General features: G+C 41.3%; 1 protein-coding gene across 2 annotated transcripts in view; it reads right to left on the reverse strand.

Moving 5' to 3' along the window:
• Nucleotides 1–16,314, reverse strand: part of spock3 (SPARC (osteonectin), cwcv and kazal like domains proteoglycan 3) — a 47,399-nt gene that overhangs the window by 8,116 nt on the left and 22,969 nt on the right. For both annotated transcript variants that reach the window (XM_039692622.2, XM_039692613.2), the window contains 5 exons: nucleotides 11,295–11,400; nucleotides 11,008–11,107; nucleotides 2,549–2,662; nucleotides 2,187–2,408; nucleotides 403–465 (listed from right to left, as the gene is read on the reverse strand). In XM_039692622.2, coding sequence (XP_039548556.2) covers nucleotides 403–465; nucleotides 2,187–2,408; nucleotides 2,549–2,662; nucleotides 11,008–11,107; nucleotides 11,295–11,400 — 605 coding nt within the window. The remainder of the gene's footprint in view (nucleotides 1–402; nucleotides 466–2,186; nucleotides 2,409–2,548; nucleotides 2,663–11,007; nucleotides 11,108–11,294; nucleotides 11,401–16,314) is intronic.

The following is a 16,314-nucleotide window of genomic DNA, read 5'->3' on the forward strand; positions in this document are numbered from 1 at the left end:
TGTTGGTAAAGGGTGAGAGACCTTGAGCCGTGAGCCACATGATTTTTACCAAAGAGCCAGGTGTGGCTCACAAGCCATAGGTTCCCGACCGCTGCTTTAGACAATTGTAACTAAATTTATAAGGTCAATCGGTTTTTATTTTATTTATTTTTTATTTTATAACACAAGATTGATTCATTAATCTAGCTAATATAGATGATAAATATAGATGATAAAATCACCCATGAAATTCTTACTCCAACTTCAATTGATTCAGTCAATATCAGTCAAGGCATGTAATCTCAAAATGGCCAAATACATGAAGCCAAAATACTGGTAGACCCCAAACATAGACCCCTTTTTTCTGTGTTTTCAAAAATTACATGTATAAACGAAACAAACTAGACAAGAGATTGGACTCACCAAGTAATTTCTTCCCAGCTTGTTGTTTGTGGATGATGGTGATCTCTGATTGGCAGGGAGTTTCTGAAACGCATTGATTTCAGTTCAGAAGTGAGAAAGAAATGTTCTTAAAACACGTTACAGTAAGGTTGTATATGGTATTAATATTTCTAACAAATTTTAATGTAAATAAAAATAAAATAAATAACCATTAAAACATTTAGCTAATGTATTATACTAGGGATGCCACAATTCTCAATATAATTCTGAACCGTTCGGTTTCGAATTTATGTGCGTTTTATTTCTCTACGAATTGACTGTTTGTGTGTGCCTGTAAATCTACCAGCTGAGATGAGGAAACTCATCCCCGTGAGTAAATATTCAATCTCTATGCTCTAAAGTTAGGGGTCATACGGCTTAACCATCATTCCACACTGTAACATAGCGAGCGGCGGGGAAGTGAGGCTACAGTACGAGGAAGCGCCGGGGTCTTTCAAATCCGTGGTGTGGGGAGATTTAGGGGTGTGGGGGTTTTGCTGTTGAGTATTATGCCGAGGAAGAAAAAACTTTTTTACATGTGTAGCTTACTCAAACGGAAACACTTCCAACATGACTGCACATCTGTGGGGTTAGGAATGCGGGGATCAAAATACAGGAATAGATAGCAGACCTAAAAAATTGCACTTTACAATCCTAATGAAGGATACTGTCCTGGGGAGTACTGTTAAGTTTAATTAAGATGGTTAATTTATGTTTACTGAAGTGCAAGTATGTCTATTTGAAATGGTCAATTTATGTTGACCAACTTCACATGTATTTTTATTTTCAAAATTTAGGAATTTATGTGTTCCCCAGTTTGTACATTGGCTACCAGCAGCTGTGAAATGTCAATGTTAATTTTATATTATACAATACACTTGGACGAGTGGACTTTTCTTAGCATTGGAGTAAAATAAAAAGGTATTGAAATAAATCATTTTTTAATTATTTTTTATCCTCCTTATTTCTCCTCCTTCTCCTTATTTTGTCGTCTCTTAACTGAAAACTGTGGTTAAAAAAACAAGTTATGTATTGAACTGTGGCCGAACTGTATAATTGCATCCCTAGATTACACATACATATAAGCAATAGTGTATATTTAAATATATTAACATTTACAAAATAAATTAAAATAGTTCAATTTCATAAAATATGTTATTTCAGAACAACTGATCTAATTTAAACATGTACACCCTTAAAATAACATTACCTATGTTCTGGAATACTTAATTCCCATTCGTAAATTATGACTGGTGACCTCTAAAATGTAACCCTGGACCACAAAACCAGTCACATGGGTCAATCTTTTTGAAATAAATATGCTTTCAACTGATCTATGTTTTTTTAGGATAGGATAATATTTGGCTGAGATACATCTATTTGAAAATCTGGAATCCGAGGGAGCAAAAAAAAAAAAAAGCAAAACATTGAGCCATACAATGTATTGTTGGCTATTGTACAAATATACCCATGCGACATGTGACTGCTTTTGTGATCCAGGGACACATATTTGAGAATTGTCTATAGCAACATAAGGGTTTTACTTTCATGTCTTCTTTGCGTCAAGGTTCTGATCTTCCTGTCAGGGTTTATTATGCCTTATGTAACTGTTTTGTAACTTTATATCAGGCGGTGTGCTTGTGCAAATTCCCTAATGGTAAAGTATATGAATAGTCTTTTGGTTTTGGCTTTAGAGACAGTACTCCTCTATCTTGAAATTCTTGAAACATGTGGGAAAAGTTTGTTTACAATAAGTTTTACTGTACCTTGATATCTCTGAAAGCAAGAACACCACTCCTGGCTGGAAACAAGCCTGTCTCTGTCTGGGTCACATGACCTGAGGAAGGCTTTAGTGCACACATCACTCTTTTCTGAGCTCAAGCTGGACAACTCTGATTGGTCGAGCTGAAGGTCAAAGTTTGTGTCCAGTCTGGAGAACATCCAGCCCAGAGAGTCCTTACAGAGGGGCACCTTACTCATGTCCACCTCTAAACAGACAGATAGAGAGGTTGTAGAAAGGTGTTTAGTGTCATTTTTCTATTTATTTCATTGTCCTTGTTATTAGGTTAGCAGTCATATTAGAAGTTTTGATGTGTGTGTGTGTGTGTGTGTGTGTGTGTGTACTCACTTCTCTCTGGCTTCTGGAACTTATATTTCTTGCTGGGATTGCCACTCTCATGAAGAACTGTGATCCACTCTCGTAATCTGCTAACCACTTCACTCATCTCTGCATTGCCACACTCTACAAAACAAATAATTGCAGAATATTCATAAATGAAACAGCTTCAGTCGAACACAACAGTAGCATTAAGAAGTAAAAATCTCAATTTTATTCAAAGAAATTTGATGTTAAATGATGATATGCTTTAGTAGCAGTGACTCTTCAGAGTGATTTAATTTTTAAATGACTGTTCAGTTGCCTAATTTCCTGTGAAAGACTACACTAACCATAATCGTGTAGAAAACTCCACAAATCAGAGTACTTGCTGTTAGACCAGGTGAAACCTCCCAAAAAGCTTTCAAGACGGATTTAAATCAGATTACTCAAATTACTTGAGGAGGTGGTTTGAGATAGCCTGGTCCCACCAGTAGGGCTGGGGTAAACGATTATTAACTAAACGATTAGTTGGGCGATTATTTTATCGATTAGTCGACTAATCTAATGACTAATTGGACGACTAATATAAAGAATATTTTTTCTGCTGCTCAATTAATAAAAAAACAATATCTCAAATAAATACTGGCATACTGAATCAAGATACTATAAGCTGGCTAACGTTAGTCTAATGTTATGTATTTGAACACCATCATTATAACTCTAAAACCACCAAAACCGCCAAATATTTTAAAATATTAAAATATTTTTTATCATAGAGAATGTTTAAATATTAATATCAGCTGAGGAGGGAAACGGAGGCGGAGTTAGTGGTGCGATCGGAGGCTTCTACTACTGGAGATGAATCGGGAGAGGTTTGTGCACCTACTGATCAGAGCGCGTGCTGACACGGAGTAAAGCCTTGTTTGTACTCGACACGTCCGCACGAGCGCGAATGTGCGCACGGCAAAAATGACGCGTTGGGTGCGCAAGACCAGGCAGACTCAAGACTGTGGCTGGCTGTGTGTACGCCTTTTTTTTGTAACAGCGCGCCCGGCGCCGCATCTGGAAACGACTTCAAGCCGAATCTGCCCGAGCTTGTGTTTGCGCATCTAAATTGCAGGGGTTTTTTTTCTTAAGGGTTTGTTTACTGTGTGTGATTCATTTAATGGATAGCACATTCACTTCTAGTTGTCTTCGTCCTCTATTCTGCAATGTTTCGGTCTCCCATGTGTGTGTGGCAAGCTGTACCGCCAGGAACATGCAAAAAATAAATAAATAAAGAAGCGTCGACGCAAAAATATGACGTCGACGCAATTTTGACGTCGAATCATCGACGTCATCGACGCGCCGCTACAGCACTACCCACCAGACTCTCACACATTTAATTTGTACAGAGAGTCTGGCTCCGCTCCATTGACAAGTGTTAACTTCTTTGTAGACAAGTACTCTGTTGAAGTTAAGAACTACTGGGTTTGCCCAGAGTCACTCTGGATCTGCCATAATCAGTCACTTACGTTTGGTCGTGACGTATGACGACTCAAACTAACGCACAACATCAACGTCATTGTTCTCAGCCACATCATCTGTTCGATGATTGGACCGGTAAATAACTGACCGCAGAAAATCAAAGAATACAAGACAATTCCAGATGTAGTGCTGAAGGAAAATGAAAATTGAGCGGAAGTACGTAGGACCAACATGACATCATGACTTTTGCGTAAACATATACGCCACTTTCGAGTCAGGTGGCGTGTTATCTCTACGCATTTTAAGCTATCCGCGTGTATCCGCGTGTATGCGTATATGTCTACACCATTAACGTCCGCGTCATTCCGCGTGTCTGTACACGCAGTCAAATCTCCAGTCATAAATGCCATTAACCCCAGTGATGGTTAAGTTTAGGGATGGGGTTGAGGTAAGTCATATCTTTTTTTTACCTAGGATGGTAAGGGAACAGTCATAAATGCCATTAACCCCAGTGACGGTTAGGTTTAGGGACGGGGTTGAGGTAAGTCATATATTTATATAACGTTAAGTCAACGGCGTTCATAAACACGCTGAAAGACGATTATACGTCTTGATAGCACGCCAAAAATGGAAATAGGAATTGGCGTGTCATACACGCGCTACTTCATGAGATCAGTCTGAGAGGGCAGAGCCAGGCTAGGTTCGAGATCCATATAAATGCATCTGGTTGTTGAAGCCACACATGTTAATTTTATTCCTCCTTGGCGCATTACACTGTGTCTACACCAGATGTGTTCGGGCGATACGATACAACAAAAGCAAATAGAATCCAATTTAATTTCTACATACGCTGTCTACACAAGATCGACACGACAAATCACTGAAAGAAAATTAATGCGGAGCCCTGGGGTCAGCTGAGAGCCAAGTCTGTCCAACGGTTGTCCGCTCAGACAGAAGTCCGGAGAGGCAAACAGATGTGACTGTGCTGCCCCGAAGTTGTACCTTCCCAGCTGGACCCCCAGGGAATGGAGTCTCCACTAACCCTGGCCATAGCTGTAGGCAGGCTCATTGGCAGCACAATTTAGTAGGCCGGAAGAAATAATGGACTGAAGCGACTTCAGAAGCTTCTGACTCCAAGGAGGAGGTGATGGGCTAGTTCTACACTGCACTGTAGAAACCATCAGACAAAAGAACACCGACACACTCACTCATTGAAACAACAGTACTCTTCAGAGACATCCATAGTGGCTATGGAAGTCAATGGGACCAGAATCTGTCTGGTTACTGATATTACTCTAAATATCAGATAATCAGCAGAATGGATTCAAAAATGGTAAAACTCAACTGTTTAACTCTGAGGGAGTTGTAAATTGAGCCTGTTTCCAAAAAAAGTGGAGTATTCCTTTAATGCTCATAAATGAACTGAAAAAAGACCCAACAGCTCTCTCATCTTTGTGCCCTTAAGGAAGGTACTTAAGTACATTTAACCCTCAAGGTGAGGAGAACAATCCCAGCTATTATTGTCCTGTAGCCAGTACATACAGTCTGGTGACACTCCAGGCTATCAGACACAATATATTGGATAAAATCACAATAATGTGCCTGCGGTTGAGATTTGTACCTATCCAATGTAAAATAATTTCCAATTTACTTGATTGTATTTTCTGCATCCAATGTATTTTGCTTTGATGTGTTCATTAGGTTTAATAGTCTGTGTATATTGTTTGGGGATGGTTTGGGGCATTTGGTAAATCTAGTTTTGTTTTAAGTAATTAATGAGCGTAACTGATAGAATTCTTGAAGCTAATGCAACAGAAATCTGTGTTGATTGTTCTTAAGATGCAGTACTGGAAGGAATGGCTGGGTCTTTTGGGGTTTTATTGGGGTTTTAAGTAGTTGCCAGGGTTTTATTCACGTTCTCTAATTTTGGATGAAATGTTTCTAGAAATCCGCAGAGACTCACATCGGGCTGTGTTATGTTTCCTCTGAAATTTTGCATAGATGTGTATTGCAAGATGTGTAGCGTTTTTTGCTTGTTTAATTCATTGTGGATAATTATGCCTGGGACAAATAGTAGGGATGTAATGGTATACAAAAATACAGAATTATTATGCTCACATTCTATTGGGCTCCATCTGCCTGTAGTTTAACAGAGACTCGCTTGCTGTCAGGATGAGCCTTTATGCAAAAAGGAAATACTTGCATGACTTTCTAGCATTTATTGATAGGGACTTAACCGTAAGTTGGCACTTAATATAGTGCTGTATGGCACTTAATATAATGCACGTCTCAAGTTTAGTATTACTTGGATCATGTACTTGTCCTACAACACTCTGTGTCCTCTATTATTTTTCAGATGCATTTACAATGAAAACGTATACCTATATTAACGGTATTGTTCCATTCTACTGTATTTCAGTTACATTCCACACACAGAGAAGTTCCAAACATGTAGTTGTTAAAACAAAACATGCATGCCAAACCACAATACCCATACCAAACGTGTGCAGTATGAGTTTGAGTATGCGCGAAAAACAATCAAGGCATATTTTTAAAATACATCACGATTGCTAAAAAACAAGATTAAAATTAAAATCAACCCTTGTGGACACACAATTAACATGAGAAAAGATTAAAGCAAGACACTTTAACAACAGGCCCCCTATCCCTCCCTTTAATGACATGCCTACAGTAATATGATAAAAGAGACAAATGTTCAATAAATGGCTAATTTTAATATTTATAAAAGGAATAAACAATTCTTCTCACCAGTAACAGTTCATTGCCTAACTGTAGGCTGTTTACAGCTGCCTAGTAATATGTTGTAAACAGCACATTAGTGTTCGATCCCTGCTGAGGGTGATCACACAGAGGGTCATCTAATGAGATTTTTAAAGACTAACTTGGTAATAAAAGTCATATTTGGTCAACCTTTTCAATTAGGCTAAACAAAGACTAGTATGAAGGAGACCATAGTAATCATAGTAAATATAGATAATGGCTTCAGTGACCAGTTTTTCTGTGAAGTAATTGAGAAAGAATGGGGTATAAATAAATAAATATGAATAAAAAAAATCATAGAATATATAGCGCTATTCTCAGCTTTCAAAGTGCTTTACATGGAAGATGGGAATCTCCTCAACCATCACCAATGTGCAGCATTCACCTGGAAGTCATAGCACCAGAACACCCACCACACACAAGCTTATTGGCGGAGAGGACTGATGATTAAAACAAAAAACACAAATCAGTAAGTTTGACAAGCCTGATTTATCAATAATTACAGCTACTGCTGAAGCCAGACATGGAAGCAATTCCAGTTTTATAAACAAAAAGCAATGATCCCGTACACCCCATGTACAATTCTTTATTGTTGAAATCAGGTGTTTTGTTAATGGGTTCCCAATCAGCATGGCAAAAGGCAAGGTCTCGGTTACATAAGTAACCCTTGTTCCCTGAAGGAGGGAACAGAGACGTAGTCCCGTCACCACTATTGCTAGACCTCTGCTAATTCTGGGCTCGGCTCCTCAGTGGAAAAATAAAAGGCTTGTTCAACTTCATGCAGCTCTGCTCAGACCGATCGGTGGCTGACTTGAAGCAGTGCATGCCAGTTAGAAATTTTGTCCGACTTGATGCAGAGCTCACTCCACATGACTGTGACGTATGCTATCCAAGTATCGCGAGAGTGATTCAAGAGTAGCCGGAGGACTCAGCCAGTGCAGCTTCTCAAGAGCGGCTGCACAAGCTCTGATGATGACACAGCTGTTCCACGATTCGCTGGATTTACTGTATGACAACGATCACGTACTGCACGTTTCGTGTTTATTCTCACACCTTTAGTTCCACTAAAGCTCACAAATAAGTTTTTTTTATAACAGTAAACAGTCTTTTCATGTAGTCACAATGTTATAGTGTGTCGTGTTTTTCAAATAACGGATTAAAAAACGTTGACTCTACTATGGCAACCAGAAAGTGTCCGACTTCACGTCTCCGTTTGCAAAAACTCTCCGCCTGCACGCGGCTACTCTCGCCGATTGGTTACGTCCAGCCGCAGCCGATGTCGAACACACCTAAAAGATGTGACACACAAAAGTTGAACAAGCCTTTTGGAAAAACAAAAGGCTCATTATATGCTTGCACTGCGATTGCATTGGCCCGTTTTATTACACTCGAAGTAGATTGGTCTCCCAAAGCAATCCCAATCAGTACTGTACGTCCGACTACGTCTCCGTTCCCTCCTTCAGGGAACGAGGGTTGCGTAACTGAGGCGTTCCCTGTGAAGGGAATGAGATGCTGCGTTACATTGGTAATTGTGCACATAAATCGGTCTAGGGTGAGCAGCAGTGCAGCAGCTGCAGACCTAGAGTGGGCTAACTAGCGAGCTCATTGGTCAGAAGGGGCGTGGCTAGAGTGTATATAAGCGAGGTTCGGAGGCTGCTTCCCTGATTTTCATCTCTTCAGCGAAGCTCTTCGCATCTCTGCAGAAGCCACGTCGCCTAGCTAGGACAGCGCTTGAAGAAGCCGGCCATCTTCGCCACCTTCAGCCATCCGTGCGAGCTACGCCATCCGGCAAAGTATCCTTTTTACTAAGCAAGTTCTTCAACGAACTATCACAAAAGAGCAGCAAGCGTCTTTTTAAAGATGCCTCGCACCACCTGTGGCTCATGCCGAGCTCCTCAGATGCGACCTCTGCAAGGAGCTTCCGATGTCGACCCTGCGGGCTCGAATTGAAGCTTTCAAAACCGAAGCTGCCGTATGGCCTTTCGTCTCAAAGGCCGTTGGAACCAGTGATGAAAACGACTGTCTCACCGGAGCCTCTCCCTCGATATTCGCCTTCACCTTTCCCGCCCCCTGGGGCTCATACAGTGGACATTGAGAATGGGTTCCCGTAGCGTAATCTCGCAATATGAGAGAACCTCTCGTAAGAGAACGAATCGGTTACCTAACGTAACCTCTGTTCTCTCTAGAAGAGGGAACGAGTATTGAGTAACCGGCCGTGCTTGCGCCACGAACGACTTTCGTTTTAAGTCGATGAAAACCAGGGAAGAAGCTTCCAAACCTCGCTTATAAATACTCTAGCCATGCCCCTTCTGGTGGGCTATGATGCCATGATGCTGCGAGCGCCTCTCATTGAACGCGAGTTCACTCAAGTTCTATAGGCTGCTGCAGTTTGCCGCAGAGCAACCAATGAGCTCAGTTCGCCTGCTCTAGGTCTGCAGCTGCTGCACTGCATTGACAATGGATACAAAATTAAGGATAATTTTTTTCAATATCTCTCTAAAAGATTAATCTTACCCGTAGCATCAGCTAGCTTACGCAATACTCGTTCCCTCTTCTAGAGAGAACCGAGGTTACGTTAGGTAACCGATTCGTTATCAATGACATTCTTTTGATGGGGAAGGTGAAATTTATCTATAGCCTGAATCTGAGCAGCTGAAGACAGGACTTCTGAAGATCATTCTGAAGACAGAATGATAAAAGCAAACATTACCATGCAGTCTTTCTCACACGTATACGCATAAACACACTGACAGAAACAATCTGAAACAGCAAACATTTAATAGGTTCCTAAGGGATTCAGCTTTGAGAATCTTCACAAAATGAGACTAGTTTGGTGTATTGAAATCTCTTTTTACTGCTCTCCTTGCAGCTGAAAACAAGCCAAGTACTGTACCCTTTCCACAGCTGCAGAGATGAAATATTGGTTTTATATATAGAATAATTTGGTTCATCTAGTAATGACATGATTTATTTATTATTACCATTTATGAGGGCATAAGGGAGGTAAACACATACATAATCGCACACTGCCATACTATTCTTACTATGTGGTATCGACTGTATATTGTGTGCAGTGTACAAATTGTGAGTATAGAATACATGAATGACTTATTAATTTAGCTAAAATATGCAGTATACAACAAATATGCAATACTGTACATTTTATAGTATGACAAATGCACCAGAAGTAATATCAGCTGTGAATTTGTAATCTTTTTTTATTTTTATTTTTTACACATCATTGGATTTCCAAGCTGATAACTTGACACCACTCGCTGAAATAAGCAATCAACGTAATGAGATCATGCGACCATAATGTAGCAAATGGGTCAATGACAATGTCCGGATCTATTACATTATTAAAAAAATGTAATTCATGCATACAAAGAATTGAATACACCTTGTCTATGATTTAATACATTAAAATGAAGTTTGATATGTTTTGGTGGGCATAAAATGTAACAGTGACAACTGTCCTGATATCATAATAAAACATAATAATTAAAATAAACCGTAAGTATTTTAGTATAATCTTTCATTATTAATTCATCAGTAAAGCAGGAAATGATATCAAAGTCTGTCAAGGTCAAAAAGTCTCTGTGGTCAAGGTCAAAAATGTCATGTGGTGTAACTCCCTAAAAACATAGGAAACTGATAAATGTTCAAAAGAACAGCATAAATAGAAATATTTTGTAACGTTTAAAATGTCTTTACTGTCACTTTTAATCAATTAATGCATCCTGGCTGAATAAAAGTATTAATTTATTTTTAAAAATTCTCACTAAAAATATTGATATTTTTAAGGGAAGTCTATATTTAAACTTTTATAAGGTGTGTACACTAATGTATTTAAGGTTTGAGGGTAAAATACTATCGTTGTTTACACTTTTTTTAGTGTCATTAAATGAAACATTTTCTTTAAAATGTTTTCTAAATTAACATGAATATAAAATATACTTCTAAGAACTTTGCATGTTTTAAAGTAGAATCTTATTAATCATTGACCTGTAGGTTTATCATATCCATAATTCATATTAAATGCAGTACTGTACAGCAGGAAAGGGCAACTTAGGTTCTTAAGGGTCACTGTCCAGCAACCCTGATAAAAACTCACCTGCCTGGAGCTTTATGTCAGTCTGTGTTTGCAATAATCAGTGCACATAGTCCGTTCTACACAAAAGCAGTGTTTATGTGCAAGTATTTATAGGCCTAATAGAAATGCATCAAAAAAGTGCTTGTACCTTTCTTCTCTGCTGTATTTCCTGAAAGGCAGGGACACTGTCCTGGACACTTCACAGAAATCTGCTTCCCAGAGATGCAAGCTTGATATTCTAGTTTACACTACAACACACACAAACACAGACACGCACATAAAGCTTAGATAAGATTAGTACATTGTTGATCGAGAATTAATCTCTTGGTTGAATACCTCTGTGACACAGCATTATGAAAAGCAATTCAGACAATATAGACAAACACAAACACACACACCGTGGCAGTTCTCACAAACAGGCAGCGTGTGTGTTACCTTGGTGGAGTAAGTGTGCCCATCTGTTCCACAAACAGGTGCAGGGTGCACAACTGGACATCTTTTGCACTTTAGCAGTGGTGAGTTCAAATTCATGTCCTTTAAACTGCAGACAGAAAGAGAGATTGCTATTCTAATACAAACAATAAAGAAGCAAAACAATATTGCAGAAATGCAGCCTTTTTTCATCCATTGTTCAGTTATTCCTACTATCATCTACTGCACTGGTTTGCTCACCTAGTTTAAAGGGGTCATGAACTGGATTTTTAAAATGTTATTATATTGTTGTCTGAGGTCAACTTATTTGCTTGGTTTCTGCATTCAAAAACATCAAAATGAATAAGTAATAGGCTATTTTGTACTCCCGTTTTGGTCCCACTTTATATTAAGTGCCTTTAAGTACAATGTACTTACATTGAAATTAATAATTTGATACAATGGACTTATTGTGTACATACATGTTTTTACATTGTACTTATATTTTTAAAAATACCAGCATGTAATTACAGCCGTAATTAATTTATGTAATTACATCTGTAATTACACAGCTGACCCATCCCTTACACTTAAACCTACACTTAAACCTACCCATACCACCACACCTGTCCCTAACCTTACCCGTATCCCACCGTGGGCCAGTGAAAATGTGAGTGGGCCTATAGGTTTTCATAGAAAAAAAATACTTCAGTAATAATTAACTGTAGAGAGTAGCAAAAAATGTATAGACAAACTGCAAAAACAGGAACACCTTTATATTCGGCAAATCATCATGTTCAACCAACAGAGCTCAATAAAGGCTGGACAAACCAGTATGTAGACAATAACTTGTCTATTTTATTCAGGCTAGTCAGGAGTGCAAAGATAGTTCACCCGAAAATAAAGTAAGCTAAAATAATAATATCGCAGACGCAGTTAGATCGGCGGGTAAACCCACGTCAGGCAGACCGGGAGAGAGGGAGAGAGAAGCGGCAGCCGCCAGCACCTGACTAGTCTTCTTGTGGGTTAATGAGTCTGAAGAACTGGCTCGGTGGACTCGATAGATGAAGGCAGTGGCGTGTCTTCTTCCTCAACTCTTGCTTTTTCCAAATAGCATATTTAAAAAAGTTGTTTAGCCATTATTATGGCGCCGCCGAGAGTTTTCCTATCGGATTCGGAACCCCCAGCAACCATAGCAACCAATAACGTTCCGGAGGGAGGCTTTCTACAACTTGCTTCGACAGTAGCATTTTATTCGGCAAAACGAATTAAACATACACAGCAGTCAACAATAAATCAGGTATATATTAATATATTTTGTTAAATACATTTGAATTATAAAAATAAACTAAAAATGTATTTGTATCAAACTTGCCTGGGCGGGCCAGTGAGTAGTGTGGGTGGGCCAGTGCCGCCCTGGCCCAATACTGGCTACGCCCCTGATGCCCACTGCTGTGAGTGGATAAAATTTTGCATATTATAATGAGTTTCAACTCACCCGTCGTTGCACTTGGGGGAAATTGTTTTGAAAACGTCCAATGTTGTAAAATGGTAACCGGAATGATTCGACCATACATGTTCGACCCAGAGTCTGTGTGTTGCACAATTCCTGTCAGATCCAATACATACTGCACAGCACCGTTCTTCAGCAACGACTTCCCTTCAACTGCATCATTCTTCAGCCGTCAGCAAATCCAGTCTTGTTTACAAAACAATCCTCAGTGAAATGAAGCGAACAGTCGGACAATGTTTTACCGTCTGTGGAGTTTCCAGAGGTCTGGATACGGATGCCATAGGGTGCCCTGTCTGAGAGAGCAGGTCCTTTCTCAGAGGAAAGGGCCAAGGAGGGGCTGTCGCAAGAAGCACTAGTTAAACACAGGAAACAAGGACTGGTTGGGCCAATACGGCGCAACTAACAAGACCTGCTCCTTGTCCTCCCTGACCAAGGTCTGTGCAAGAAGGCTCACTGGGGGAAATGCATATTAGCATAGGCCCGGGGGCCAGCTGGTTGCCAGGGCATCCGTGCCGAGGGTCCTCTCAGTCAGGGAATAGAACAACTGGCAGTGAGAAGTGTCCGGGGGGAACATAGAGGGGGGAATCTCCTCAACCACCAGCGTGGTGTGAAGGGTTCAAACACAAGCTGAGAGAACACTGTGGTGTTCGCATTGCCCACGCTCGCACATGGGAGCAATGGCCTGCCTGCTTCCGTCGAAGGGCAGAGTGAGTGTTTGGAAGCGTCAGTGCGTCTTGAACACAACCATTGCTGCTCACTGGCAATGAAAGAGGGGCTGGAGGGTGACAAGGCATAGCGTCGTCGACCGCCAAGTGTGCCCTCTTGGGACCCAGAGGTTTCAGAAATTACTCTTTTGTTGAAAATGTGGGTACCACTGGACTGTGAGTCAATGGTGGAGCAGAAGGAAAAGGAAACAAAAGTTTCTCTGCCTGGCCCTCCACCGGGGGAAGGAACGGTGCCCTCACCATCTCCTGAAGAGCAACTTGGTCCACCTCTGGGTCACCTGTCTCAGGGTCGTTTGCACCTGTGCTTGCCTCCTGGTTTGGCAGAGGCCTGGACAGGCGTGGTCAATTTCCTGTGGTCTGCTTCACACTGAGGCCTGGATGGTAGCTGCTGCTACTGAGGCTTATCGAAAGCGGAAGACGCCGCAGGAGGTGGACCTCGGTGACGAGCAGACGGAGGGTCTGCGGCCGGCGGATGGATGGGAGCAGCAGCGGTCCGCAGGGGCAAGATGTGTCGGATGGCCTTCGTCTGCTTCCTGGGCGGCTGAGAACTGTTGGGCAAAGCTCTCAAACCCCGTCGCAGAATAACCCAACCTGGGAGAGAGGGACATCAAGGAACCGATATTTATCCCTCATGTCTGCCAGGTTGAGCCAAAGGTGGCGCTCCTGGACCACCAAGGTGGACATCGCCTAACCAACTGAATGTGAGGTTTCTTTCGCCACTCTGAGAGCGAGGTCAGTTGCCACACAGTGCTCCCGGAGGAGCACTGTGGTGAGCAGGACGGCCGAGGGACGTGAGAGAAAGTCGCGAGACCAGGTGCTGCTCATTAACAATTGCACCACCGGCCTCGCGACTTTCTCTCACGTCCCTCGGCAGTTCTGCTCACCACAAGCACCAACCTCGTTCATGTCCATGAGTGCCTGGGCCTGCCTCTGTAAGCAGCATCTGTAAGCCATCACCGTGAGACCGGACAAAAACTTACATGCCTTGGACGGGAGGCGTGGATTGCCCCACCAGGAGGAAGCGGACAACCGGACACAGTTGCATCTCGATGGCACGTTCCACCGGCGGGGCATCGACATACCCCTTAGCTGCTCCGCCGTCGAAGGTAGTAAGGAGCCACTAGGATTATACGGCACTATCAGTGATGCGCGGGTCAATGTATAAACAACCCGCAACCGACCGACGTTTTCAACTACCCGCCCGCAACTCGGACCGCAAAAAAAAGTAAAAAAAAAAATATTGTACCCGACCCACTTCGTGACCGCATTTTTTAAAAGTAGTAAATGCTCATCGGAGCATTATTGGGCCATAGATGTGTAACAACACAGCATCGTAAGAGGCCTACACATAACAAAGGCAAAGCCAGCACTTTGTTCATCATCTTTCATTATTTCAGCAAATGTCTCCCACACTTTTACTCTTTCTATTTGTGAATTTGCGGAGCTTCCACTCCCCAGTCTTCACCTTTTCTCTTGCCGCCTCCATCTCTCTGCAGACTGTAGTGATCATAGACATGGCCGGTTCGTGAACGAATCGTTCTTTTGAACCGGTTCTTTTTAGTGAACCGGTCGAACCAGTACACTAAATCGAACTGAATCGTTCGAAACAGTTCGCGTCTTGTGTCAGTGCTGATCCACAAGTTACTAAAGTTACTCACTTTCAGACATGCCTGACCATGCCATGCCAAATAAATCAATATCCTGAATTATATTTTACTCCAGTAACTCCAACATTTCACTGAACCAACCGAGACATGTTTGTGCCACTGTTGAGAAAAGTGATGAGATGAGCACGAGCAGCTGATACTGCGCATAGATACTGCGTATACCGAACGCACAGAGACAACAGTTCTCGAATCATCAGTATAGAACCGACTCCGAGAACTGTTTAGACTGAGCTCGAGTGTTATCTTCGTGCCAGTTATTCAGCCAATAATGTGTAGGGCTGTATATTTCATGAAAAATTGTGTCTAGTACTATAGGGCATTTCAGAATGTTTGTAAACAACAGGCACCGCGATACTTCCGGGTGGCAGAACGCGAGCGGCTTCCATTGACTAACTGAAGAGATCCAGCCGGCAACTGAACAGTTACACAGTTAAAATCATTGTTGTTGATCAAAGTTGAATCTATGGTGAAAATATGTTGTGTTTGTGGTTGCGCCACCAGATATTCAGCAAAAGGTGTAGTTTTTTTTATCGATTTCCTTCAGAAAAAAGTAAATCTATCCAGCAGAACCTGTGGGTGAGGAGGTTAAAGCGAGTGGACGTCGTCAAAAGTGCATGTCGTCTTCTAATTATGAGCCTGAGCCCGATTTAAACCCAACCATTTTAATACGTGGGTCGTTATATAACTGACGTTCTCAACTAACTTAGTTATTTCTATTACTTTCTATGTTACTTTCTTTTGAGCGGTGAGTAAATGCTTCTTCATCGTAAATGCTTCTGATTGGCCAATGCGTTCAATAAATCAACACATATGTCTGTGATTGGCTACATTGCTCATCGCTGCAGTCACGTTATAAAATGAAACTCTGCCATGTAAGTCATTTCTATTTTGTTTTAGTTGTTCTTGTTGCTTTTCTACAACAGATGAATACAAATGTATTAGTTTTTATTTGTTTTATTCATAGATATTTCTGGTTTGCGGGAGTCCCGCGAATCGTTTTATTCTCCTGCAATCCGCACACTAGAGTGCATTACCGCCCGCACTCGGCCATCAGATCTAGTCCCGCGCCGCGGTCTAGTACGTTGGGAGTGCACGTCTCTAGATCAAAGAATCTAAGCTTTAATGATCATGTTAACTAT

This window comes from Pimephales promelas, chromosome 6, assembly GCF_988280905.1.
Source record: "Pimephales promelas chromosome 6, fPimPro1.hap1.1, whole genome shotgun sequence".
Classification (NCBI taxonomy): Eukaryota; Metazoa; Chordata; class Actinopteri; order Cypriniformes; family Leuciscidae; genus Pimephales; species Pimephales promelas.